The sequence below is a fragment of the Podarcis gaigeae genome (assembly GCF_964106915.1).
Source record: "Podarcis gaigeae genome assembly, chromosome: 9".
NCBI lineage: Eukaryota > Metazoa > Chordata > Lepidosauria > Squamata > Lacertidae > Podarcis > Podarcis gaigeae.
This window is the reverse complement of record NC_139685.1, coordinates 23,654,965-23,680,520: the sequence shown is the minus strand read 5'-3', so window position 1 is coordinate 23,680,520 and position 25,556 is coordinate 23,654,965. Positions and strand designations below refer to the sequence as shown.

Below are 25,556 nucleotides of genomic sequence, written 5' to 3'. Positions count from 1 at the left end.
CAATCGGGCTGACGTTGGCGGCGGCTCCCGCCAATGGATACCGAGCGGCGATGACGCGGAGGGGAGGGCGCTCGCGACGGGAAGGAACGGCTTCCTGTTCCCTCAGGAGGAGGAGGAGGAAGGTTGGCGGCCTGAGGGGAGTTTGTTGTGGCGGGTAGCGAGCGGGGCCAGGAGCGGGAAGAGCGGCGCCGGCGGAGCTGGGAAGGAAGGGTCCGGTCTCGCTCTGCCCTGCTCGGTGCGCGAAGCGGAGGATGAATTGGCTCTTCCCGCTCTCCAAAGCCGGCAGCGGTGGCGGGGCCGCCGCCTCCTCGTCGCCCTCGCCCTCGTCGGCCGGTGGAACCGCGCTGCCGCCGACTCTCACCAGCCTCCAGCAGCAGAAGCAGCGGCAGATCGAGTCCCTGCGGAGCGCCCACGCCGCGTGAGTGACGCGCTGCCATGGGGGGATGGGGGTGTCGGAGAAAGAAGGGGGGAGGGAGAGAGAAAAACAAATTGGCCAGTTTATTCCCCGCCCCTTTCTCAGAACTGGAGTTACCAACTTCGGCTGCTGGTAGAGAGCCGGGTGTTTATCCGGCTGACAGTGTTTACAGGGAATGCCTGTCGGATAAGGATCTAGACCGCAACGCGACGGTTAGCAATTATTATTGCTCTGAATCGATAGAGGAGCTTATTCCAGCTTCTCCATACAGTTGAGAAACCAGGTGGTTTTGTTGTTGTTGAAACGCGAGCGAAGGAGCGTGACTTGAAGTGTTTAGTCCGAAGGTGGTGGGTGACTGACGGCTCCGTAAATCCGTGAAGCTAAATCCGGAGGAGAGAGCCAAAGTTGTGAAAAGACAGGCAAAGGTGCGATAGTGCGTGCGGCGCTGATGGAGGGGAAACGGTTACTCGCCGCAGTCCTGAATGTAAAAATAAATGGCTTAGTCATTACAGTGGTACCTCGGGTTAAGTACTTAATTCGTTCCGGAGGTCCGTTCTTAACCTGAAACTGTTCTTAACCTGAACTACCACTTTAGCTAATGGGGCCTCTTGCTGCTGCCGTGTGGCCGGAGCACAATTTCTGTTCTCATCCTGAACCAAAGTTCTTAACCCGAGGTACTATTTCTGGGTTAGCGGGGTATGTAACCTGAAGCGTATGTAACCCGAGGTACCACTGTATTGCACATGCAACCCAGAGAGAGAAACATATGTAGTGGCGTCTGTGGCAACCAAATTTGCTGGCAGGTTGTGTTTGGGAATGAGGTCAAGAGAGGAGATCCTGGCCCACCTAATTAACTATTGTAAAAGGTAAAGGGACCACTGACCATTAGGTCCAGTCGTGGCCGACTCTGGGGTTGCAGCGCTCATCTTGCTTTATTGGCTGAGGGAGCCAGCATACAGCTTCCGGGTCATGTGGCCAGCATGACTAAACCCCTTCTGGCGAACCAGAGCAGCACACAGAAATGCCATTTAGCTTCCTGCCAGAGCGGTACCTATTTATCTACTTGCACTTTGACGTGCTTTGGAACTGCTAGGTTGGCAGGAGCAACGGGAGCTCACCCCATCGCGGGGAGGGGATTCGAACTGCCGACCTTCTGATCGGCAAGCCCTAGGCTCTGTGATTTAACCCGCAGCGCCACCCTCATCCCTTTAATTAACTATTGTACAGGGGTATAAAGTGCTCCAGATAGCTTTCTGGTACCAAACGACAAAAGCTGGAGGCACCAGACTGCCTTCAAAGCCCATTCCACATAGGAGCTCAAGTTTCTTTCAGTTTTGGTTGCAAGTCAGAGAGATTTTAGCTTAACTTTCCCATTAAAATCATTTGAACTTCAAAATGTTTAACTTGCCGGTATCATTAAAGGCTTGACGATTTTCATTGTTCCGGTGACCCTTGGTAAATACCTACATTTCTTTTAACAGTATAGCTGAAATACAAAAAGATGTGGAGTATCGATTGCCATTTACTGTAAACAACCTGACAATAAATATTAACATGTAAGTACTGTGTGATCTGCTTATAAAAGGTAAAGGTACCCCTGCCCGTACGGGCCAGTCTTGACAGACTCTGGGGTTGTGCGCCCATCTCACTTAAGAGGCCAGGGGCCAGCGCTGTCCGGAGACACTTCCGGGTCACGTGGCCAGTGTGACAAGCTGCATCTGGCGAGCCAGAGCCGCACACAGAAACGCCGTTTACCTTCCCGCTGGTAAGCGGTCCCTATTTATCTACTTGCACCCGGAGGTGCTTTCGAACTGCTAGGTTGGCAGGCGCTGGGACCGAGCAGTGGGAGCGCACCCCGCCGCAGGGATTCGAACCGCCGACCTTTCGATCGGCAAGTCCTAGGCGCTGAGGCTTTAACCCACAGCGCCACCTGCGTCCCGTGATCTGCTTATATGTCACTTTAAATGTTTAAGCTGTGCTTCGCAATTTAGTAAAACAATCCTCTACTAAAGATTGGTCAGATTTGCACACCTTGGGGCTGAGATGAGCGAAAACACAATTGGCCTGTTGTTTTATTTAGCAACCCAGGATCTGAAAGCACTTTTTGGTCATAGTTCATTTTAATTCATTTGGTTAGCATTGCAGAACTGTAGTAAAAGGTAAAGGAACCCTTGACCATTAGGTCCGGTCGTGGCCAACTCTGGGGTTGGGGCGCTCATCTTGCTTTATTGGCTGAGGGAGCCAGCGTACAGCTTCCGGGTCATGTGGCCAGCATGACTAAGCTGCTTCTGGCAAACCAGAGCAGCGCACGGAAACACCGTTTACCTTCCCGCCGGAGCAGTGCCTATTTATCTACTTGCACTTTGATATGCTTTCGAACTGCTAAGTTGGCAGGAGCAGGGACCGAGCAACGGGAGCTCACTGCGTTGCGGGGATTTAAACCGCTGACCTTCTGATCGGCAAGTCCTAGGCTCTGTGGTTTAACCCACAGCGCCACCCACATCCCTTTTCAGAACTGTAGTAGTTAAGTGCAAAGTGAAGGTTTACACTCTGCTCCTCTTGCGTGTGAGGATAAAAGAGTGTGTGCAAGCCTGAAGCTCACCACAGCTCATGCATTAGAGAACAAGACAGTTGGCCAAGTGTACCTGTACCATTCATTCTCCTTGCACACAGGGGAGCAATGAGCTTGGGGCTGACTTGAGTGTATACAGTGACCTTTTTGATAGTTTGCTGATTTGTGGACAGAGGATGAAGACCTTTGACTAGCTTGCTTTTGGCCTATGGACTGTGGGATTTTTGTATTTGTAATTAGTTGAAATTAACATTTGTTATAATTTAAGTATAATTTAAATGATAAACGTTGCTATTGTCCGTAGAGTAGTAATTGTAAGGAAGGAAACTGCCTTCATTGCCAATGCAAACCATATGCTTTGAAGAGTATTCAAATAGAGATTTAAAAAAACAACAACCCAGATATCTTATTTACATGAAAGTGATGGTAATATATTTTGGTGTTCACAGATTGCTTCCTCCTCAGTTTCCTCAGGAAAAACCAGTCATCAGTGTTTTCCCTCCAATACGGCATCATTTAATGGACAAACAAGGAGTGTATGTGGCCTGCCCATTAATAAGCAATGTATGTACAATTGTATCATTTTCCTTGAAAATTTAATGGGTGGTCATATAATAAACTGTACATGTCTTTTCCAAGATACATAGGTGGCAGCAATTACCATATTTTTCACTCTATAAGACGCACCAGACCACAAGACACACCTAGTATTTGGAGGAGGGAAACAAGGGAAAAAAATATTCTGAATCTCAGAAGCCAGAACAGCAAGAGGGATCGCTGTGCAGTGAAAGCAGCAATCCCTCTTGCTGTTCTGGCTTCTGTGATAGCTGCACAGCCTGCATTCGCTCCATAAGACGCACACACACATTTCCCCTTACTTTTTAGGAGGGAAAAAGTGAGTCTTATAGAGCAAAAAATACAGTATATTCTATTGCAAAAAAATTTTTCAAAGAAATGCACTTGTTGAAATATTAAAGTATGTGCTCTATGTCGAAAAAGAAAGATTTTTTAAAGATTAGTTTTTTAACTAGAAGCAATGGCATTTTAGATGTTTTTCCAGAGTTTATTTCAGGTTTTTTTAAAAAAACAAAACAAATCCTGTATATGTATTCTGCAGAGCTCATGATCCCTTATTTCAGTACCTAGCCTCTCAGTTTGTATTTAATCATGGAAACAATTCAGCTCCTGTGCAGATTGAGGCCTCTGTATTGACAGCCGCTGGGGCCAAATAATGCATAACAGTGGCACCTGTGTCAACCTCCTGGTATCAGTGTAAAATGAGTTGACTTGTATATCATGCTTTAATTCTGCAAATTAAATACAGCTTTTTAATCTCTTAACAGTTCACAATGCACTCAGACCTTGGAAAAATAGTTCAAAGTGTACTTGATGAATTTTGGAAGAATCCTCCAGTTTTGGCTCCCAGCTCAACATCATTTCCATAGTAAGTGTAAACAGAGAAAATAAGGGTGATAATTGCAAACAAGCTGGATACATAATTTAGTAGTGTTCTTAAAGCTTCCCTTACACTTGAGTTGATAAGCTATGGACCCAATTTGGATATCACGGCCAAACAATCCTCTATCCACCGTGCACATTTTGTTACTGTTCCTCCCTCACCGGTTCATAGTAAGTGTAATTTGCAGTAATATCCAAACTGGACAAACTGCCAGAAACATGTTTTGCCTCCAGGCTAGAATTGGAAACCACAGTTTGACTACTTGGGGTGTCACAGCAAACTATAACTATTTTTATTTAAGATAAAACGGTTAGTTCTGGATCTGTCTCAACTTAGAAATAGGCATAGGAATGCTTGTGAAGGATACAGATCAATTATAGCATGAGTAGCTATCCTGTGACACAGGTGCAACACATGGCAACAAAGGGCAGGAGTTCATGAGAGTAGGATGGTTTATTGCCGTAGCTACAGTATAGAGCATGGCTTATCTGTGACCTCCCAGATGCTGTTTGACTTTTCTCCCATAAGCTCAAGCTAGTATGGCCATTGTTCAGGGATGGTGGAAGTTGTACTCCAACAACATCTGGAGGATCATAGGTTAGCCACTCTGGTAAAGAGCCAGGCCTACCCCATGCCATATCTACCACCTCCAGAACTTTCTGACTCAGCAGAGTCGACGTTCAAATAACTGTGACGGAGTGCACTAGAGTGATGCTGTCTCATACTTGCCTTGTGGCTTGTGCCAAGAAGATTGACTAACTTTGAATTAATGTTGCATAACAATAAATAACTGTCACCACTTTCACATACCCAGAGGGGCTTCAGGGTTGCGTTTCTCTGTTTTGAAATCTGTTTTGCAAATTTTGCAAATCTGTTTTGAAATGAGGGGGCTTTGAAAGGTTATGTGTAATATGGCTGGGGGGGGCATGTCTGCTTTTCTACAGTAGGGCGGGGAGCTAAAAAAAATCCCACTGGGTAGGCACAAAGCAGTTGAGCATGCCTAAAGTAATTGATTCGATCTCATCCTAAGTCTTGATGTGCCAACAGCTAACTGCTTGGGCCAAAATGTATTGACAGCCGGGCCACTTGATTTCCTAGAAGGTGTTACACTGGCATTGTTGGTAGACACCTTGGTACAGATGAACAGGTTATTAGAGTGAATCATTGTGAGGTATTTGACAAGATACCATCCTTATACTTCGGCAATCCTTTCCTCAAGAAACTGTTGCTGATGGTAAATTGTTTCCCTCCGTTTTTCCATAGCCTTTACAACAAACCAGCTGGAATTCCTCCCTATGCTCAGAACTTTCCGTTTCTTTCTCCATACCTACCACAAGAAACAAATAGGTCTATAACATCTGTGCCACTTGCAGAATCACTTTCTTCTGGCTACGCTGCAGACAGACCTGCGGCTCCTTCCTTTGGCATGATATCAGATCTGCCATTACCTGTTCCAACAGCAGAAACCATATCACAGGTGTGTATGTCTGGTGATAGCTATAATTCAAACTTTTTATGCGCCTGCTAATCCCAACCACAGATCATATAAAAGGATTTGGGGCGTTTGGGCAGAAATATAACTTAAAGTGCTTTATGATGTTGATAGATTGCTTGATCTAGTTACTCTATATAGATTTCATTGAAAAAAATTCAGGGACAGAAAAGGCTGCCATATGTCCAGATTGACTCCATGCATAAAATAGCCCCCAACTCCAAGTGTATTGCCCACGTAAACCAGAAAACAATATAGTGCTCCACCTATATGGCATAATTAGAAACTAAGAGCAAAAGAAGCATTATGTCTTCATGCTAGAGGTTTCTCAAACTGTTACTCCATATAACTCAAACACGTGTATTTCACACCTCCCAAGTGTGAGCCCCAGAATCACCAGCCAGTTAAGATTATATCCTATGTTAGTATACATTGAGAAGGCCCACTAAAATTAATGAGAGTAACATTAAGGGGCATAAGTAACATTAATTTTAATGGCTGTGCTCTGAGTAGAGCTTAGTCGGATACAACCCAGTATCTCATTCCTCACTCCAGTGTTGCTGTCTTAAAACAGTTTAAATATTCATTATGTCCATGTACAAGCCAAAGAACTATGAGTGGGAGTCATGTAAGGAGTCAGAATTGCTGTTTCCTAGTCGATTGGGGGTCAGGACAGAACAGCCAGAGGGAGGATTGCTATGTTGGAAGAACACAATGGAGTTCTTCCCAATGATCTGAAAAACAATATTTTTATCAATTGAGCATATGCTCAGTCTGGTTATCCTTCAACCTACATATTGGAAAAAGAATGTTTTTTAAAAATATAAAACACATCTTCCTACATCTTATTTCTAACTTGTGTGGTATAAGTTCATATAGTGCTCCCGAGTACAAAATCTGTGTCATAGAGGCTTAGATAGATTTTGGTTGTTGCTTCATTATTAGAGTTGTCCAATGGATTATTCTATACTGGTGAATTAGTTTGAGTCTTCTTTTCATATTATAGTTATGCAGGAAATAATTTTCTGTTGCTTCACAAATCTGTTACTCATGATCTATTTTCAGGGGGGAAATACCATTCATTGTCTTACCTTCTTGATAAACTTTTCAGGGGAGCCCTAATGGATTCAGTTACAAAATGCCTGATGTACCTGATGCATTTCCAGAACTATTGGAACTTAGGTAAAAATATTTGTATCATTAAAAATGTATTATTTTTCATGTGCAAACCAGCTCCACTCATAGCTAGATCTGCACCTAAAAAACTGCCTTTGGAGAAACTGAAAGCAGTTCTTTCATGTTCTTAGAAAACTTGAAATTCTTAGAAAACCTCAAGCGAAGTACTTCCAATTGTGAAACACTGGCATGTGAAAATGATCCTTCAGTGGCTCTAATCAGATTACCGGTCATTGTACAGTGATTTCCCCAGAACACAGGATATTGCAACAAGTGGGTTGAAGACGTTTCTGCAGCCTGAAAAGAGTAGGAGCATTCTGTCGCCAATCTCAGTGGCGCCAAAATGCTTCTTAATAGCACAAGCAGTTAGCTTAAGGTCATGTTCTCTCAGAAGTGTTCCTATTCTGGAGGAAAACAAAATATTCCAGTCATCTTCATCTGGGTGTTTCAGCTGAAAAAATTGCAGCATCAGGTTCATAAAATGAAATTGCATGCAACGTATCTTCAGTAAGGTGAGGAATGAGAGGTTTAGGACACTTAGAACCTAAGAGGTACTTGAGGCTTAGATTCCACTTCTTGGATAAAAATGTTTAGGTGATCTTAAACGTGGGTGTGTTTCTTTTGAAATGCAGCATATCACAGCTGACAGACATGAATGAGCAAGAAGATGTCCTGCTGGAACAATTTGTTAATTTGCCCCAATTGAAGCAAGTCATTAACGACAAGGATGATTTAGTAAAAAGTATTGAAGAGCTGGCAAGTAAGACTTCAGAATACTTGTAATTTAAAGAGTAACGTGAGAGTAAATGGTAACCTTCTAATATTGAACAGTGGGTTTACTTTGCAGAAAAAAACCTCTTATTGGAACCAAGTTTGGAGACGAAAAGACAAGCAGTGTTGGATAAAGTAAGTGAAAGGGGAGGGGAATTATTTCTGGAGCTTGGAAAGAAAATATTTGAGTTTGATTCTCAAGACATTATTTTCTTGTAGTATGAACAGCTTACTCAGCTGAAGGCTACATTTGAAAAGAAGATGCAACGGCAGCATGAACTGGGCGAGGTAAGCTGTGTCCCTCTTGCATATCAAAAGGGAGGGCTTTTTCCCAGTGCGTAGTTAACTTACAGATTTCACTGTCACAAGATGCAGTGATAGCTTCTAGCCTAGGTCTGTTCCAGGCCTCTTTCACATTTATATCCGAAGCTGGAGCTCAAAGACACATAAGTGGGTATTGCCCCATTTTATCTTCACAGGAACCCTATAAAATAGGTTAAAGATTGGAAGGTTGTGCCTGATCCCATGATCTGCCATGCACTACAATGAGGAGGGAGTGTCGTGAGACTGTACTATTTCAGTTTAGGTAAATGTTCCCCTAAGGCTGCAATCCAGACCTCCCATCTGCCAGATAGGGCAGGGGACTGGGCCAGACACATTGCATGGGACAGAGGTGTCCCTATTCCCAGTCCAGCAGAAAATCTCAAAATGGTGTGCCTGGGCTGGCTCAGAATCCACAAGAGCCTCTGCTGCCTAGACTGCCGTAATGTGGAGCTGGGTTTTGTTTGCTCTGGCCTTGTACCCTGGCCTGCAAAAGCAGCGGAGCTATAAATGCAGTGGTGGCTATGTCACATCCGTCTTGCCCTGCTGCTATCTAGCCTGGGTTAGGATTGCTCTGTAAGACCCACCAATTAACGGGAAAAAACTGTTACAGCAGACTCTGCTATAATTTAGGTAGGAGTTGTGGTCCAGCAACATCTTGAGAACCACAGGTCTCCTACAGTGTTCAAAACTCTGATTGTTTTAGGCACATTTTGCAACCGGGAATTTCATTAGCATGAGCTGTTTCCGAACTCTGGGTGCAGTACTACGCCTTAGATTTCAGATTAAAACAACAGAGTAGAAGAAAAGGAGGACCTTTTTTTACCTCCCCACTTCCAGCTGCTCTCTGAAGACGGGAGAAGAGACCCTCTTAAAAATATTAGGGGGGTGGGCAGGGGAAGGACTAGACCACGTGAAAAATGAACATCATATTTTAGCTGCAGTTCATTAATTTTCAGTTTGTATTCTTGTTATAAAAAAGCACGCCTAGACATTCCATTGTTGGCTTAAGGTGCCATTTAGCTTTTAGTGTTCATATCTGTTTCTAACAATGGTCTCCTACCTCTGACCAGCTTACATTTCTTTCTGGGAATCATAATGACTGCATGTAGTTTTTGAGCTGTATAAACAAAAAAGCTAATATTTTCCTTAATATTTCTAAACTAGAACTAAGTATAGCCATACTTATTAGATTTATATGTCTTCAGGCCCTTCACAAAACCTTTCCCTAACCCTAGAGTGGCTTTGCAGTATTAAAGCAGAATACAGTCAGAACAATCAATTTACCAACAATACATCACCACTTATTTCATTTTGCAATTGGAATCTTTTTGTCACCCAGCATTTTCCAATTTTGCTTAGAGTTGTAGTGCAAGTGCTCTGCAGGCAAGACTGAAAGTAGCAGCTCACGAAGCTGAGGAAGAGTCTGACACTATTGCGGAAGACTTTCTGGAAGGGAAAACGGAAATAGATGACTTTCTTAGTAGCTTCATGGAGAAGAGAACAGTATGTGAAATTCTCTTACATTTTGAATCAAATTATGTTTTGCATAACTTAAATCTTAAAAAAATAGAATGAAAATGTCCAGCAGAGAAGCTGTTATGGGGTAGAAAATGATTCTCTTCAGCAGTTTTGAAAAATAGGCAAGTATCTCACCAATTTGTGGCATAATCTTTGTGACATCCTCAGTACTTTAATGCTCACTGTGGTGTACTATGCAAGGCTGTGCTTAGATTTGCTAAATATCCTTAAATAAATTGTTTTAAATATTGGAATGCAAAAAGGACAGCTAATTTCTAAAGCCCACTAGTACAAAAGAGATCACTGTACGAAGAAATCCAATACTCAGAAGTAATCCTCCTTGACTCCAGAGAGACTTAATGGACTTACTCCAAGGTAAATGGGTTTAGGATGGCAGCCTAAATTACATATAATTCACACCATGAAACAGCAATTGAAAATATATATATCAAGTACCACTAGCACAAAAATTTCTGCCTGTGCTGTTAGTGCAACAGGATTTCCTCTCCCTCTCTTCTCCTGCTCCCCAAATCTGTTCTAATATTCCCCCAATACTCCAGAGGAAATGGGGGGACATGCATGGGGAGAGAAGAAGTAGAGGAAGTCTCTTTGCACAGGCACAAATTCTTGGGCTAATGGGGTGTGATTCCACCAAAATTAAGCATCTTTAGTTTGTCGATTTGTGGAAAAGGAACTAAATTCTCCCACCAAAGTCAATGAGATTTAAAAGTTCTGTAGAAATTGCTTACATTGGCCAATAATGGCAAAGATTACTTGGTGGTTAGAGGCTTCTATGGTTGAAGAATGTACAGCTTTTATTTTTGTTCCATATCAATCAGGGAAACTGTAAGTCATGTGCAGCTAATAAAAGTAGTGCCCCAAAATATGTCCCTTACTTGAAGCCAAAAGCCAGCTTGTGGAATGTGGTTTGTTTTCCTGTTGATTTTCACAGTAAAATGATCAAATGCAATGTGACTGGTTAGCAAATTATGTTCCAAGATAAAAAAATCTGAGTTGATTCATGTCATGTGGCCCATAAACCTTAAAAAAGCATGCTATATAGAGCATGTGGCTAAGCTCACTTGTGTTTTTCTCTTAGATTTGCCACTGTAGAAGAGCCAAAGAAGAAAAGCTTCAACAGGCAATAGCAATGCGCATTCAATTTCATGCTCCGTTATAGGTATGTTCACACAATATTCAGACTTGAGTTGCCCTGTATGCCACATCTAACAGTCAAAGCTGGTTCACAAAACCATTGGCAGCTTGGATCTAAATAAGGGCCAGCAGAAAGTGATTTTCCCACCCCTTCTTTCCTCAGTAGCACCCTGAGTTTCCAGAAATGCCTCTCTCGAGCAGCAGGAGACCCTCTTGAATGGGGTGGCTGATGTGCTGGGCCAAGGGGGGAAAGGAGGTTTTCCCCAAAACCAGGCAGGGGAAACACCCTAGAGTGACAACTAGGAGATTGGCAGGTTGGGGCATTGACCAGGGGCTAGAGGTTGCTAGACGCTCACTTTTCTTTTTAAATGTTATTTATACTTTTCAGATTTCGCTGATGTTACAAATCATTGACATTTCAAAACTTGACTTCCTTCTCCCCTCTTTCTGCGGTTCCCTAAATTTATTTTTAATATCCTCTGCGTATCCTAATTAACTTAATTTGCTCATTTATTCATCTAAATATATACTCTTATGAAACTGCAGGTTATTACAATAATCCTGCCAATGTTTTTATCTCTTTACAATTTATCTGTAAATATCTAATAAACTGTTTCCATTCTTTTGTAAAAAGTTTGTTATCTTGATTTCTTGGTTCTTCCGGTAAGTTTAGCCATTTCTGCATATTCCATAGGTTTTTGTATCCATTCTTCCTTTGCTGGGACTTCTGCTTCTTTCCATTTTGGGGCGAGTAACATTTTTGCCGCTGTTGTCACATACAAGAATATGTTTCTATACAGTTTAGGTAGCTCTGTCCCTGTAATTCCCAAGAGAAGCTCACTTTTTGCCATCCTCAGTTTTCTGAGTCTTAAGCTTGTCTTGAATTAAGCTAATGAAATGTACAAATCCTGGGAAATCCCAGTATAGCTTAACAGAGTTTTGCATTACGTGGCTGTTTGATTCCAGCTTTTCTTTTTTCTTTTCTTATGACATAATGCAAGCAAATCAGGAGGCAACAGAAAGCTTTCTACCCTGGATTAATTAGAAGCCTGCCTTTTCAAAGCTATGTTTGTGTACAATGAGAAATCTGACTGACTGTAATTATGTTTGTGTTCACAGGTTTTCCAGCTAAATAGAATTTCTGAGGCGAGTGAATGAATCCAGCAAAGCACATTTTCATATAGTTGTTATTTTGCAAATAAGTTATTCTGCATCACCGTTGTTGCGTTTATAGAAGAGACTGTATACAGAACTGGGATGATGATGCTGATGCTGATGATTGTTATTATTTTGGGACAAATTAGGAAGTCTTTCTATTCTCATTTCATCCGAGAAATCCTCCTATTGCAGTGTTTGCACTAAATATTTCTTGTCATTATTATTGATAATCCTTATCATATTTAAGTTCCTACTTCTCTCTCCACCTACTTTATAGATTAAATATTTAAACATGTAATTTTGACTAGATTTTTAAATTTTATACAACATAATTCATAACTTTTGTATTAAACATTTGCTGTTTTGGGGTGGGGCAGGGGATGTAGAAATGTTGGTTACTTAAAAGTAAGTTGCAAAGTTTGTGAGGCAAAACTCGTATGTTAAGTCCTCTTTAAAAAAAAGAATTCTGTTTCTTGAAGTCCAGTTTTCAACCATTTTTATGTTGAAAGCAGCACACTACATTGCTATTGAAATTAAGTGGTGGTGGCAGGCAAAAGGCTAGGAGACTTGAAAATGGCCTTGCACCCTATTGAGGAGATGCACACAGTTAGCTGCTTGTGGGATCAGGTCTTCATTCTAGAGGAAGAGTCATTTCCCAGCTTCTAGCACCACATGAGAAGGACAAGGGTATGGGTAGATCTTTCAGCTGCTCTATTTTTGCCCTTGGATGTGTGGAAATCGCTGAAGGGATTTTATCCTGCATATATAATACAAACACATGCCAAGGTTTGGAGAGAAGGTTGGGTAGACCAGCGCTGTGGCCTACCTGAGTGAGGAATCAATTCAAGCAGGAAGTAGAATCATCTGAAAGAATAGAGCCCAAGCTTTCTTTGGAGCAAAAATTTGAGATATAGTGATTCACCAAAACCAAAGAATTTTGTTGTCATATATAAACATGTTAGATTATTTGTTTACCTCATGGTGCTGTAGCTCTTGCAAGGAACTCAAACTACTTCACCGACCTTACATTCTTTAACCCTATTTTTTCCCTACACAATTATAAAAAAATGGTAATTTAACAGATAATTCCAGGTGTATATATCTCTTGTTCTCCCCCCTCGCCGGTGTCACTCAACTTTGTTAAAAGAAGTTAAACTTCCTTTTTTTGGGTGGCTGCAAGGGCTTTTTCAAAAAGTTTCTGGTACTGATATTTGCATCTATAAACCAGCACTTCAGATCTCACAGGTGAAAAACAGCTGTAGAGTTCAGCGTTACAATACCTGAATGGGCTCTTCTTGGCATCATTGAGTCTTGAACTGAAAATAAAACAAGCTTGGTGGAAAAACTATTGCTACATTTGTCATTTAGAAGTCATTACCAACTTGTTTGCTTGCTTGCCCTCTGAAGCTTGGTTCCGCTTCCTTAAAACATGCCCTTTGGGGCATAAGATTTTAGGGGCATTTTGAAAGAAACCAGCTTTCGGTAATATTGAACTAAGCTATAGAGTCTCCACCCCCATCGTTCAGCCTGGACACAGAGGTCCAACTCTGAGGGCTTTCTGGTGGTTCCCTCCCTGCGAGAAGTGAGGTTACAGGGAATCAGGCAGAGGGCCTTCTCGGTAGTGGCACCCGCCCTGTGGAACACCTCCCATCAGATGTCAAGGAGATAAACAACTACCTGACTTTTAGAATGCACCTGAAGTCAACCCTGTTTAGGGAAGTTTTTAATGTTTGCTGTTTTGTCGTGTTTTTAATATTCTGTTGGGAACTGCCCAGATAGATGGGTGGGGTATAAATAAATTATTATTATTATTATTATTATTATTATTATTATTATTATTATTTATTGAAATTAACAGATCAAGTTTTATTACCTTTTATTTAGGGTGGTATATACATATACCATTGGGGCTATTGATGTATCAGCATGCTGAAGGGAGCACTGAGGTTTGCAGGGAGAGCAGGAAGACAGAAAGCAACTTTATCTGCAAGGTAGGTCAATGAGGACTGAGTAGCCATGAAATGCTGTTTATGGTGGAAGTGAAATAGAGAGGAAAGCACTGTATGGAAGGAATGGCTCTCTGAAAGCCGGAATAGGAGCATTTTTGTTAGGAGGAAAGGTATGCTGTAACCTCCTGTGTGTCCCATCAGTTGTACACTTATTTAAATCTGAAATTATATTTATCTTGGAATATATCAGTCGTTTTTGGTTTCCTCCTGGTCAATGCTGGACATATCAATTAAAATCGGTCTCTAATATTCTTGAGCAGAACCATGCCATGCTATCTTAAGCTTTGGTTCTCCTTTAAACATAACGGCGTGAATTGGCACTTAAATAGCTTTATAGCTAAGAGTAGACATAAAGTATGCAGGTAAGACAAAATTTGCATGCTGCTTGTTAATAGTCCAAAAGTTCTTAACAGTTTGTCCAGGGTGCAAAACAGATTATAGACCCACCTCAAATTTCGCATTTCTCAGGGTGCATTAGGGTTTTAAAATTATATCTGCACCCCAACATGAGTCACTTGAGCACATGACAGTGGAATAGTCAACCCCTTTGACCCACCCATTGAGGGGAGTTTAGTTCAAAAAGGTTCGAAGTCCACTGAACTAGTGCGGAGGAGTGGGGCTAGATTCCCCTTTATTTAAGCAGCTGGTGGCAGGGTTAAGTGTCTTGAAAGGGTTAAAAAGTACACACCTCTGGATTGGGGATTCAAAGAAATTGATGAGAGCACAAACATTTATTCTAAAAGAATATTTTGAATTTTCCAAAATTATAATAATCCTAAATATAAACGATAGAGTATAATAATTGTGCGTCCTTATGTATTTATTATTTAAATAACCTTCATTCAGGTAGTATAATGCAGCATTAAGACAATACAAAAACAAAACAAGCCAAAATGTCTTAAATCAAGAGTTCAGGAATCCCAAGCAAAACCATCAGGAGTTGAGCGGCAAAACCGGACATTAAAATACGCTGCACAAATTTTACTAAGTGTTTTTCATATTTCAAACTCCTATATTTCTAGAAATACAGACAAGATGATATAGTATACAGTGTTACACTTGTTTTAAGTTCAATTCCCAGATTTCACCTTCACATCATCCGTATTTCATATGTAATTCCACAAACACAGCGGCTTCCATGCTTTCCAAGTTTTGAAGGAAACCATTCTTCATTCCTATCCAGAAAAATCGTTAAGAATGTACATCAGGTATTCTATGCATATGTTTTAGAAAGATGTACGATTCTAAAGTGTGGAGCTGATTTCAAAACATGGAATGTTTAAAACCAATGTGAGTCATCTTGCTAGTTTCTGAATGTTGCTAGATGTGTTGCATCTCTACCAAGTTTTTATCACTGAAGGCTGGTGCTATGAGTATTGGGGACAGTGTTTGCTCCCAAAATATGTCCCTTGTCCTACCGCCTCCCTTCCCACTCCAGGAGTGAACTACAGCCATTACATTTGCATAATAAAAAGTGACAGGAATCTACTCAGGGTCCGTGACTGCTGGGTTTTCTGCTACTAGTAACCAAAATCGCTTAGTTTAACCAAACCCAACTAATCTGGATTATTGCAGTCCATTTACCTTATTGCAGCTCCATATACCTTAACAAGAACTATTTTGAATCAAGCCCCCTCCTGTTTGCATTGTCACACCCGCTTTGCCTGCATAACCACACATTGAGTTCTTTTCCTGTTTTGTCACTCGACTAAAACCAGGGTTTGACTGTTGTACGTACACACGATAGCTAATCCAATATAAACTCTTGTTTCTGTAAGATAATCGGGAACAAAATGTGGTTTGCGAGACATGCACAGGGAGGACGTCTTGTTGCACAGGCAGAGTTCAACTTGCGGGGCATTGAATACAGCCCAGTATCTTCCAAACTAGAAGTCAAAGATAGGCCTTAAGTACAGGGGTCCCATTAAGCAGCAATCATCTTCAAATCCCCCCACCCCCAAAATGATATAAAAGCAGAGCTCTCAGAGACAGAAGTCTAGCAAAAGACATCCATCCCCATAAACAGCCTCTCTGCATTTACCTGGATTCACATCCCTTGCTGTCTCAGTGCTGCAAACCCAACCAGAATGGGCAGGGCATCTTTTATTCTGCATGGGCATGTGACTTTGCATCCTTGATCGTGAAGCTGTTGTTACACATGGCTATACCTAGAAGTAAAATTGGATCAGGGTCACAGTATTTAAGGAAGCGTCTCCCTTAGAGGAAAGCCAAAAGGAGGCCCTTTGTTGATTTGAGCTACAACTTGGTTTTTTGTTTTCTTCCTCTTCTGCAAAACTAAGGGGCAGGAAGGTTTGGGGCTTCTGGGCCTGCTTGGCACAAGCTTGTGGTCCTCAGGGTTTGTGGTCCTCAGCAGTACAGCCTTGCCTCAATACTCCCCATCTGTAACACAGGGAAGTGCTTTCTAAATACTTGGTCCTTTTAAGAATGTGCAGCACGTGACTGGTATGCTGTCTGTGCCTAGACTCGTCTTCTCATCACCTGCACAGGCTGGGGCTGATGGCAGTTGTAATCCAAATTATCTAGAGGGCACCAGTTTGAGGAAGGCTGGAATAAATCCAGGAACCTGGGAATTAATTTTTTTACTATTTTAACTATAACTTTCTGAACGGATGGAGTAATGCTCTTCAAGAAGTTTTGTTCAGCTGTATCCATAAAGTACAAGCTATTATTTTGCAGGAATGGTGAGGGCAGGTCTTTGTTTTGATTTGGCATGGCTTGCATCAACATGTTTTCTCGAAGCTTCTTTGGAACGGTACTGCTGTCGACCAACTAAACACTAACCTAGAATTCTAAGTTAAATAGAAATTGTCCGTTCTGTATGGCTCTCAGTTATTAAAGGAAGATGAAGCAATCCCATAAATAGATGACTGTTCTTAAATAGGAGAAGCTAAATGTAAGAGGTTATTTTTCCAGTTAAGATTCTAGCTTACAACTATGTTACATCTGGACCTTAAGTGCACAACTCTATTTCTTTGGACTTTTCTCTCTTTCAACATGCAGTCATTTGTCACCTACTGGCTGGCTGTCGTTTCAGACAGTAAGACAAACAGCTTCATCCGAATCGCGGTCTTTGGTGCTATCCTCACTGGGTAAACATCCCCCTCCGCTTGGAGACCGGCAGCTCATGTCCTCCACACCTGACTCCTGATCACTGTTGGCAGAGAGATCTGGATCAGAGCTTTTCAGGTTATCTTGTGTAAGAATCAGGGCCGAGTCTTCTTCATCTCCCTGTGATGGGCTCCGGGAGGAGAAGGATTTCAGATTGCCTGTGTAATCCTGGGGAGTGTTGGCGATGCTGTCATTGGAAGTAGAATGTCCAAAGTCGTTGCTTCCATTTCGTTGTTTTTGCTTTATCTCACCATTATTCAACGGCCCACTCGTAAGTTTGGCCAATCTCTGGAAGACAAGAAACAGTTCATTCCTCGTTTCTCTATCTTTCAAAGCATATATATTCCGCTCTTCAGCAAGAAAAGCTCCCAGAATTGCTCACATATCGATAAAAATGACACAGTCCCTGCCCTGCCACCTCACAAAAGGATAAGGAGACAGCAAGGGAAGAGGAAATATACATCCCATATTAACATTGTTATTATTTCCTATTATGCGTACTATTTCTCAAGGGCCATCAAGGCCTTAAAATAAAGGAAACAAAACAGCAACCTGTCCGTTTCCATCTTAACTGGTCAAAAAGGATGGGGAGGGGAAGAGTAAAGCAAGCAAACTCGGGCATTAAATTATTGGTGTTACAAGGCTATTATAAACATCAAAAATTTGGTTCCTGAGGTTGATTATTTTCCTCTTCTCTCCCCATCCCTTTATCCTTTTGTGTCACATCTGTTGCTTTTCTTGATCTACGTCACTCTAGGAGCCTTTGTGGATAGGGGTGAGTATAAATGTTAGAACAAAAAAACTAAATACGGAGACCAACATGAAATATAATGGATTGGATTGGGAGAGAATGGTCAAGTGAATAGCAGTGGAGCAAGTTTCCCCCTTGGAGACTTAGGATACTGACTGACACCATTCCCGCCCCACCCCCAGGCAAAACATCTTTTCTTTTCTTAGCCTGAGAAAATGTGTTTTGATAAGGTCCAATTTTTGGAGGGTTCTCTTTCATCTTTGGAAGGTCATTCCTGACCCAAGTCTTCATTTTTTATTTGGCATAAATGTTTGATACCAAGCTACTTAGATGACTGTCTAAGCCCAATTGAACTTGCCAGGGATTTGAGATCAGCTACAGAGGTCCCATTTGTGCAGTCTCCATAAAATAAGCCAAGGCTGGTGTATACAAAAGACAGTGCCTTTTCTGCAATGGCCCCATGTCTATGGAACACTCTCCCTCAAGATCAGCTCTCTCCTTAGTAGTGTTTAGGTGGGCTCTAAAAACAATTTTTAATGAGAGAGTTTAACAGGCAGTGGTCTTACTGCTGGCTACAATATATTGATCTGAAATGTTTTTACTGCTGCTATTACACCTCTGAGTATGCTGTTTATATTTTATACAGTTTGTAATTGTTTTACATTTTATAAGTCACCACTGGGGAAATGTTTCATTTTAAATGGCAGCTAATAACTACAGTTTTATGGGGGGACAGGAGAGAGAGGATGGGAAATCATAATAAAAGCAAGACCAAAAAAAAAAGTCTTCTGTCTCATCACTTTCAGAATCAGGGATTATGAAGCATTTGGTACTATTTTGCTGATACAATAAACACTGACAGACTCTGGGAACAATCCATCCAAAGTCATAAAATTAGCTTTAGCTTGTGGGGGGGAGGGGTATGCAAGTGCTCCAGTCAAGAAAGGGAGATCTGCATGTTGGAGGAGCATCTCTGTATCTTCATAACGATGGACTCAGTTTAGCTTGATGGACACATCCCCATCTGGGACCACCAGCTGCATGCAACTCACACATGTTGAACTGGATCAAAGCTGGCCCACCACACTGACTTCAAGAAGCATAGTGAAATGTAGTGGTTATAGACTGTTGACTAGGACCTGGGAGTTCAGGTTCAATGCCCTACTCAACTCTGAAAGCTCCTTCACTGAACGGGTCCCACTTTCTAAGCCTAACCTCCCTCACAGGGTGGTTACAATAATAAAACAGGGAGAAGGAAAACCACATAGACCGCCTTTGTTCCTTGGAGGAAAGGTGGGATTGTTAGCATCCATCTTGAGAGAGAGAGAGAATGGCATATGCCACTGGGGATGAAGTCAAACCACTGTGTTGGCTGCACCAAAGTGCAAGCCTGGGCAATGTGGATGGAGGTCCTGGGCTGCCCAGATGACAAGAAACCACTCTGGGCCTTGCTGATGATATCCCACAAGGCAGCGGAGGTTTAAGATCAGAGTTTTCCTTCTCTTCAATGGGTTACCATCCCAGGTTGATGAGTCCCATCTGCCCCCTCTATAGCACATGCAGAAACCACCTTATTGGCCTTGGACCGACTATTGGTTTCGTCCTCCAGAGCCTGTCTTCACATGCAGAGGAAGTCCCTCTCTCATGGAAGGTTTGAGACCCATCAGCTACCATCACCTGGTTTAGCCAACCAGTCACATGCTAACAGCTTATAGGACCTACAGGTGGGAGCTGAGAGCAGGATGGGGACCAAAGGTGGACAAACTACCCCAGAAAGAGCATAACATGTCCCCCACCAGAGGGACTACCCCTGTCCTAACACCCCAAAGGTGGGATAGAAATGTAATAAATAAATAAAGATACCTCTTCCAAGACCAGTAGCTCTTCCTCCAACTGTTGTGTTTCTTCCTTCACTGCCAATAAGTACTCAGTAACAGACTGCCGAGGATGCAGCCCTTTTTCAAAGCGGTTGTACATTCCACTCCAGAATCTGGAAAACAAAAGAATGAAGTTGCAGGACTCACAAGGAAATCCAGTACATGCCTATTCAGGAGTATGTCCCACAGAGTTCAGTGGAGGTAATTGCTACCTAAATGAGTACAATATCGCTTTTAAGGCCCAGCGCAGACCTCTATGCCAGTGGTCGGCAACCTGTGGCCCACGAAGACTGTTTTACTGGCCCATGAGCTGCCCCTGAACTGAGCTGCCCACTCAGAAAGTCCCCCACACTCTGCGCTAAACCAGCGCAGCGTGGAAACTTGCCGAGCGGCACCGGAAATCGCGTCTGCGCATGTCCAGACGCTGAAAATCGCTTCTGCGCAGGTGGAAGTTTTGGTGTCTGGGCATGAGCAGAAGCAATTTCTGGCACCGCGGACATGCGCAGACACGATTTCTGGTGTCACGCTGCGCCAGTCCGGCCCACGGACGATCTCCGTGGGAGTGATCCAGCCCATGGCCAGTAAACCTTGCCCACCCCTGTTCTATGCTATACTAGGTACAAGTTTAATAAGGGGGGAAGTTCCTCAAATTTCAAGTTGGCATGTGAAAATCCTTGCCTGCCTTCTTCTATCTAGTGGCTAATTTTAACATGGAAGTCTGCAAAGCCATGCAGCTCAAATATATATTCCTGGATTTCCGAGACGTTTCTGTTTGGGAAAGTGACACATTTCAGCATGAAGCAGCTGTCGAGCAATCAATATTTCACAAATTGCTGCAAGCACAAGATCCCTGAAACAAGGAGCGTGCTGCAGTGAGAAGGAACACCTGATGTATAGGCAGATGTTTCTTCACATAACCCTGAGACGCTGGTTCCCCCCGTGACCTACTCTTGTTTACTCTGTCACTGTCACAGACCTCACCTACATGACAGTTCCCTGGTTAGCCTGAAAACAGTCTCAGAGAAGGTGGGGTATACCGTAAAGACATGTTGTGGACTACTTGGGTTAGACCTATCTGCCCTGTTGTCCAGTTCCTCTGGTTACATGCAACCAAAGGTCGGTTGCGTGCGCATAAGCAGATCAGTGCAGGGTTAAGTAACAGTCAGAGGTGGATTCAGAATAGAGCTGTTTAGAAAGGGCTTGTGAAGCTATTTTAAGAGGCTCTGTAATGCTGTAAGTTCTAATGATAGCGCTAAGTGGATTCCCGTCAACACAACCACCCCTTTCCCAAATCTATAGCAGTTCAGTTTAATTCTCAAGAGGCAATGTTAGCTTAAGATCAACTTTTAAAAAACAATTTCCTCAGGGAACAAAGCAATCAGAACAATAAAACAGCACACTCCGTAAAGGAAACCAATGAGAGATCCTGATTTTTACCATTTGCATTTGTACATAACAGCTTTTGAAATGTAGCAATAATAAACATTATTTGTAAATTTCCATAAATATAATTTTAGGGGACTGGATGTGCTCGTTCCAGTGTCAGCGATCCTCACAGCACATCAGAGTTAAGACTGCAGCCCCATTAGGCATTTGGTATCCATAGCTACCAAACGTGTGAAGGGACCAGAGAGTACATGTGGGGCTAGCCCCCCTCCCACTGACTCTGCCATACATGCCAGCCCCACCTGCTGCATGATATGCATCAGTTTGAAGGGCACTGCTTCTGGGCATGTCAGTTTCCAACATGAGGACAGGACCTCTGATTAATCAAGCTTTCCCATCCCTGTGGAGGAAATCCTATGTGCTGAGGAGGGCCCCTCTTCAGACTGCTGGTAATGACTCATCAGCTTGTAGGTGTGCCCACCACATGCAGTAACAAGTCTTGTGCCTTTCAGCTGACCCCTTCATGTGGTTGGTGTTCATGGGTACCAAATGCCTCAGCAGGGCCCGTCTATGCTGCAGAAGGCCTTCTCGGTAGTTGCGCCTGCCCTGTGGAGCGTCCTCCCATCAGATGTCAAAGAGATAAAAAATCATAAGACTTCTGGCAGCTCTGAAGGCAGCCCTGTTTCAGGAAGCTTTTAATGTTTGATGTTTCGGTGTGTTACTTTATACTTTATTGGAAGCTGCCCAGAGTGGCTGGGGCAACCAGGTCAGGCAGGGTACAAGAAATTTGTTGTTGTTATTCCACAGGATCATAGAAAATATATAAAAACTCTAGCTTTGGGAGTGGGGGGGAGCTAGAAAAACGAAAATGAGCAAGAAATCTAGGAATATATGTAAGTGGCCATTTGGGAAGGAAGTCCTATACAGGCACATTTGACTTTAAAAGTGAGAACTTCAATTATTATTATTAATTAATTAATTAGTTTGTTTGTTTGTTTGTTTGTGCCCCGGCTATCTGACTGGGCTGGACCAGCCACTCTGGGCAGCTTCCAACATTTATAAAAACATAGTAAAACATTAAACCTCAAAAAGCTTCCTTATACAGGGTTGTATATACAGGTGAGAGAGAGAGAGAAAGAGAGAAGATGATGATGACGATATATATATTCAATATAACGTAAGGATGATATTTGCTGAAAGATGTTAGAAATCAAACCACAGGATATCTGCCACATAAGCAAGGTGGATGCCTTGCTTCCATGCCCAACATGGGTGCTGATGGGAACAGGTGCTCTTAGAACAGATATCCTAATACAAATTTATTTCAGGACTGGGCATTGACATTATTTCTGGAAATAATCCAGCGATACAAGTGAAGAGTCTATTTAGCAAGAAACTCCACATGGCTTTTATGTCTCCTAAATGGAACATTATCACATTATTCATACACCTGGGAATGAAACCTGGGAAATGAACAGCAGCATTTTCTCCTAACGTTTTCCGTTAAGAGAAGACCCAGTGGCAAGATTGTCACTTACTTGTAGATAATATGGCAGGGTGCGGACTGTGGGTGCAGGGTCCGATTATGGTCTTCCCTGTACAGCGGATTCACATAATCTGCCCGATTCTTCCACAAGTGAGCCCAAAGTGAGTAAGTCCGCTCTTGAATCCTGTGAGTTGATTTGAAAGACAAGTCCCATGAATAGAAGCCCAAGCCAAAATACGCTGGTGGAAGTAGGTTAAGAGAGCAGGTGTTTAGTTAAGAAGGCTAGAATTCAAACGCTCTGGACTGGGTATTCTTTGATTCAAGCTTCCCTATTCCGAATGGAGAGGAGGGGTGGAGAACCTCAATCCCTGGGGCGAAAAATGGCCCACTAAGCCTCACTTCCCAGCCCTTTGAACCCTCTCCAAGGCACATTCCTTTCCCAGGCTGCAGTCTTCAATGGCCCTCGAGTGCATCTGTCTGGATTGAATGTGTCCTTGGCCTATGATCTGGCTTCTTGCTTACTTGAGTGAAAAGGGTGGGGTGGGGGGGACGCATGCGCACATGTTTTTCACATAGAAGCTGCTACCTTTTGCATGGCTGACATGCAGCCTACCGCACAAAGCTGCACCTGTTGTTCAGTCCATTTTTTGTCCTGGGCCTGCTCACTTCTTGAATACAGAGTAAGCTTTCCTACATGATGTGTCAAGGCGCTGTCAGGCAAGGAATGTCCACAGTTAGGAATTAACTCAAGTGTTTCCCAAACGTGGGTCAACAGCTGCTTTTGGACTACAATTCCCATCATCCCTGACCACCGGTCTTGCTAGCTAGGGATGGTGGGATTTGTAGTCCAAAAACAGCTGGACACCCAAGTTTGGGAAACAATGATGTTGCCAAAAGTGCACTTACAAGTTAGGAAAAGGCGGGACCATCAGTCCTACTTCTCTCAGCTACACCTAGGTGTGCACCCGATGAGGCAGTTGCCGCAACGGAGAGGCCCCTCCCTTGAACCTGGCTTACGTGTCTGTCATGGGACTGCCAGAGAATGCCATTTAGGAGCGGGAACAGTCAGAGGGAGATAGACAGGAAGTGTCAGATGGGGAAGAGGGGGAGAGCCAGGAGGCGGAAAGGCTCTCCAATGCTGAAGCAAAGCTCCAGCACCACACAGGAAGTTCAGGCACAGACAGTGAGGCTGTGCCTGTTCCGTCTGCCCAGGAGAGGAGAGAGTTAAAGAGGAGGGGGGAGAGACGTCACATGAAACTTCCCCGCATTTTCTGTTGGAGGAGAAGCAGGCAAAGGCCACTCCCCGAATCTGAACCGGATGATTCAGATGCATGATTGTAATGTGCTGCTTGAACATATGTAAAATAAAGGTAAAGGGACCCCTGACCATTAGGTCCAGTCGTGGCCAACTCTGGGGTTACGGTGCTCATCTCGCTTTATTGGCCGTGGGAGCCGGCGTACAGCTTCCGGGTCATGTGGCCAGCATGACTAAGCTGCTTCTGGCGAACCAGAGCTGTGCATGGAAACGCCGTTTAGCTTCCCACCAGAGTGGTACCTATTTATCTACTTGCGACCTTCTGATAGGCAAGTCCTAGGCTCTGTGGTTTAACCCACACTGTAAATATCTCTGAGTGAGCAGAGGTGCTTATTGCGAAGAGCATACACAAGCCATAACAGTATCTCCCCTATCCGAGCTACACACAAGCAGGCGAAGACTCTGCCTGTGTGTAACCTTCTGCTCCTCCCTCTTCAATCCTCTTCTGGTCCTTGGAATCAGTGGAGCAGGACTGAAGGGGGCAGGAGGAGTGGGTGTTGAAGCCCTTGACTCTACACCAGCCTGACCTCTCTCTTCCTCCCCTGCACCTGGCATTCACTCTCCAAACCTGCAGATTCTCCTGCCTCTGACTCTTGCCTCCTGGCTGTTACAGGTTCCTTTCTTCCACGTCAGTCTCCAACCCCCTTCTGCCGGTGCCCATTCGTCAGTGTCCAGCCAGTCCCTGACCCAAGGGAATGAAGCCCTTGAGTTGAAAAATGTTGCTCACCCCTAGGCTAGACGGTACATTCAACTCCAAATCAAAGCCAATGAATAAAAGTGATATAGCAGGGGTGGGAAACCTGTGTCCCTTCAATTCCTATTAGCCAGGCTGGCAGGGGTGGATGGGAGCAGGACTCCAACATCACTGGAGGTAAGCCACAGCAGTTCAACAGGCCTAGGACTGTAGCAAGCTTGAGACGTTTGAAGTCCAAGTCATGGCAAAACACAGGTCCTTTCTGTTCTCAAAAAAGCCATGTTATCAGACTTCCATCCTTGATCACTGGCTGTGCAGACTGGGGCTGATAGGAGCTGTAGTCCAAAAGATAATGGAGTTAACTAGGGTGGGAAACCTAATATAACTTGTAGAACTAGGAAGTGGAGGGCAAAAGATTTTCATGGGCAAGTCTGCCCTTTCCAGTCCCCCATTCATCTAAATGAAATACAGCTCTCAAGGAGTGAATGGCCTACTGTGCATACATATCATTTAAGTGGCAAGCATGCCTTACTTCAGTTCTCGCCTTTCCTTCTGACAGTTGCACAGGAAGTTCCCAAACTGGCATGAACAGATGTGATGCTGTATGTGGATTAGGAACCTTTCGTTGAATTCAAAGGCACAAGGAAATTGTTCCATAAGCTGCCAAACACACTCGATGAACTGATCAATAACTGGAGAGATCTCCTTTGGGTCTCCATCTAAATTGCCATACCTAAAACAATCCCAAAATGAAAAGTTAATTCATAGCAAATGATCCTTTTAAATGAATGACACCCTGCACCATTGCAAGCCCAGTCCTAAACTTCAATTTAAATATTTTTTTAAAAGAAAAAGATTACTTTGGTGCC

At 43.2% G+C, this 25,556-nt stretch overlaps 2 protein-coding genes across 6 annotated transcripts in view; one reads left to right on the top strand and one right to left on the bottom strand.

Annotated features, from left to right (window-relative positions):
* Positions 1-65: 65 nt before the first annotated feature.
* On the top strand, positions 66-13,386 carry VPS37A (VPS37A subunit of ESCRT-I). Of its 2 annotated transcripts, none has more exons than XR_014568093.1 (12): positions 66-418; positions 1,897-1,971; positions 3,437-3,551; positions 4,331-4,431; positions 5,710-5,923; positions 7,050-7,120; positions 7,747-7,874; positions 7,962-8,020; positions 8,105-8,533; positions 8,643-9,712; positions 10,827-10,907; positions 12,002-13,386. XR_014568093.1 is itself a non-coding variant. In XM_083755884.1 (12 exons), the coding sequence occupies exons 1-11, from the start codon at positions 252-254 to the stop codon at positions 10,905-10,907; spliced, it is 1,224 nt and encodes a 407-aa protein (XP_083612010.1). In that variant the 5' UTR covers positions 66-251; the 3' UTR covers positions 12,002-13,386. The 2 variants fall into 2 exon arrangements, 1 of the variants encoding a protein (XP_083612010.1); XM_083755884.1 differs by having other exon boundaries at positions 8,105-8,173; positions 9,569-9,712.
* A 1,459-nt stretch (positions 13,387-14,845) lies between these two features.
* MTMR7 (myotubularin related protein 7) overlaps positions 14,846-25,556 on the bottom strand; it is a 38,007-nt gene continuing 27,296 nt past the window's right edge. For 3 of the 4 annotated variants that reach the window (XM_083755703.1, XM_083755705.1, XM_083755702.1), the window contains exons 11-14: positions 25,220-25,420; positions 22,731-22,862; positions 19,793-19,919; positions 14,846-17,466 (exon numbers count right to left, since the gene is read on the bottom strand). In XM_083755703.1, the coding sequence (XP_083611829.1) occupies positions 17,101-17,466; positions 19,793-19,919; positions 22,731-22,862; positions 25,220-25,420 (826 nt within the window). In that variant the 3' untranslated portion in view covers positions 14,846-17,100. The remainder of the gene's footprint in view (positions 17,467-19,792; positions 19,920-22,730; positions 22,863-25,219; positions 25,421-25,556) is intronic. The other variant, XM_083755704.1, reaches the window with a different exon arrangement.

Bases quoted from the DNA above. Each gene is read 5' to 3' on its own strand.
- VPS37A (XM_083755884.1), top strand. From the start codon at position 252: ATGAATTGGCTCTTCCCGCTCTCCAAAGCCGGCAGCGGTGGCGGGGCC. The intron at 5,924-7,049 runs GTGTGTATGTCT...TAAACTTTTCAG, and splicing joins CAGCAGAAACCATATCACAG to GGGAGCCCTAATGGATTCAG. The intron at 8,174-9,568 runs GTAAGCTGTGTC...AATTTTGCTTAG, and splicing joins GGCAGCATGAACTGGGCGAG to AGTTGTAGTGCAAGTGCTCT.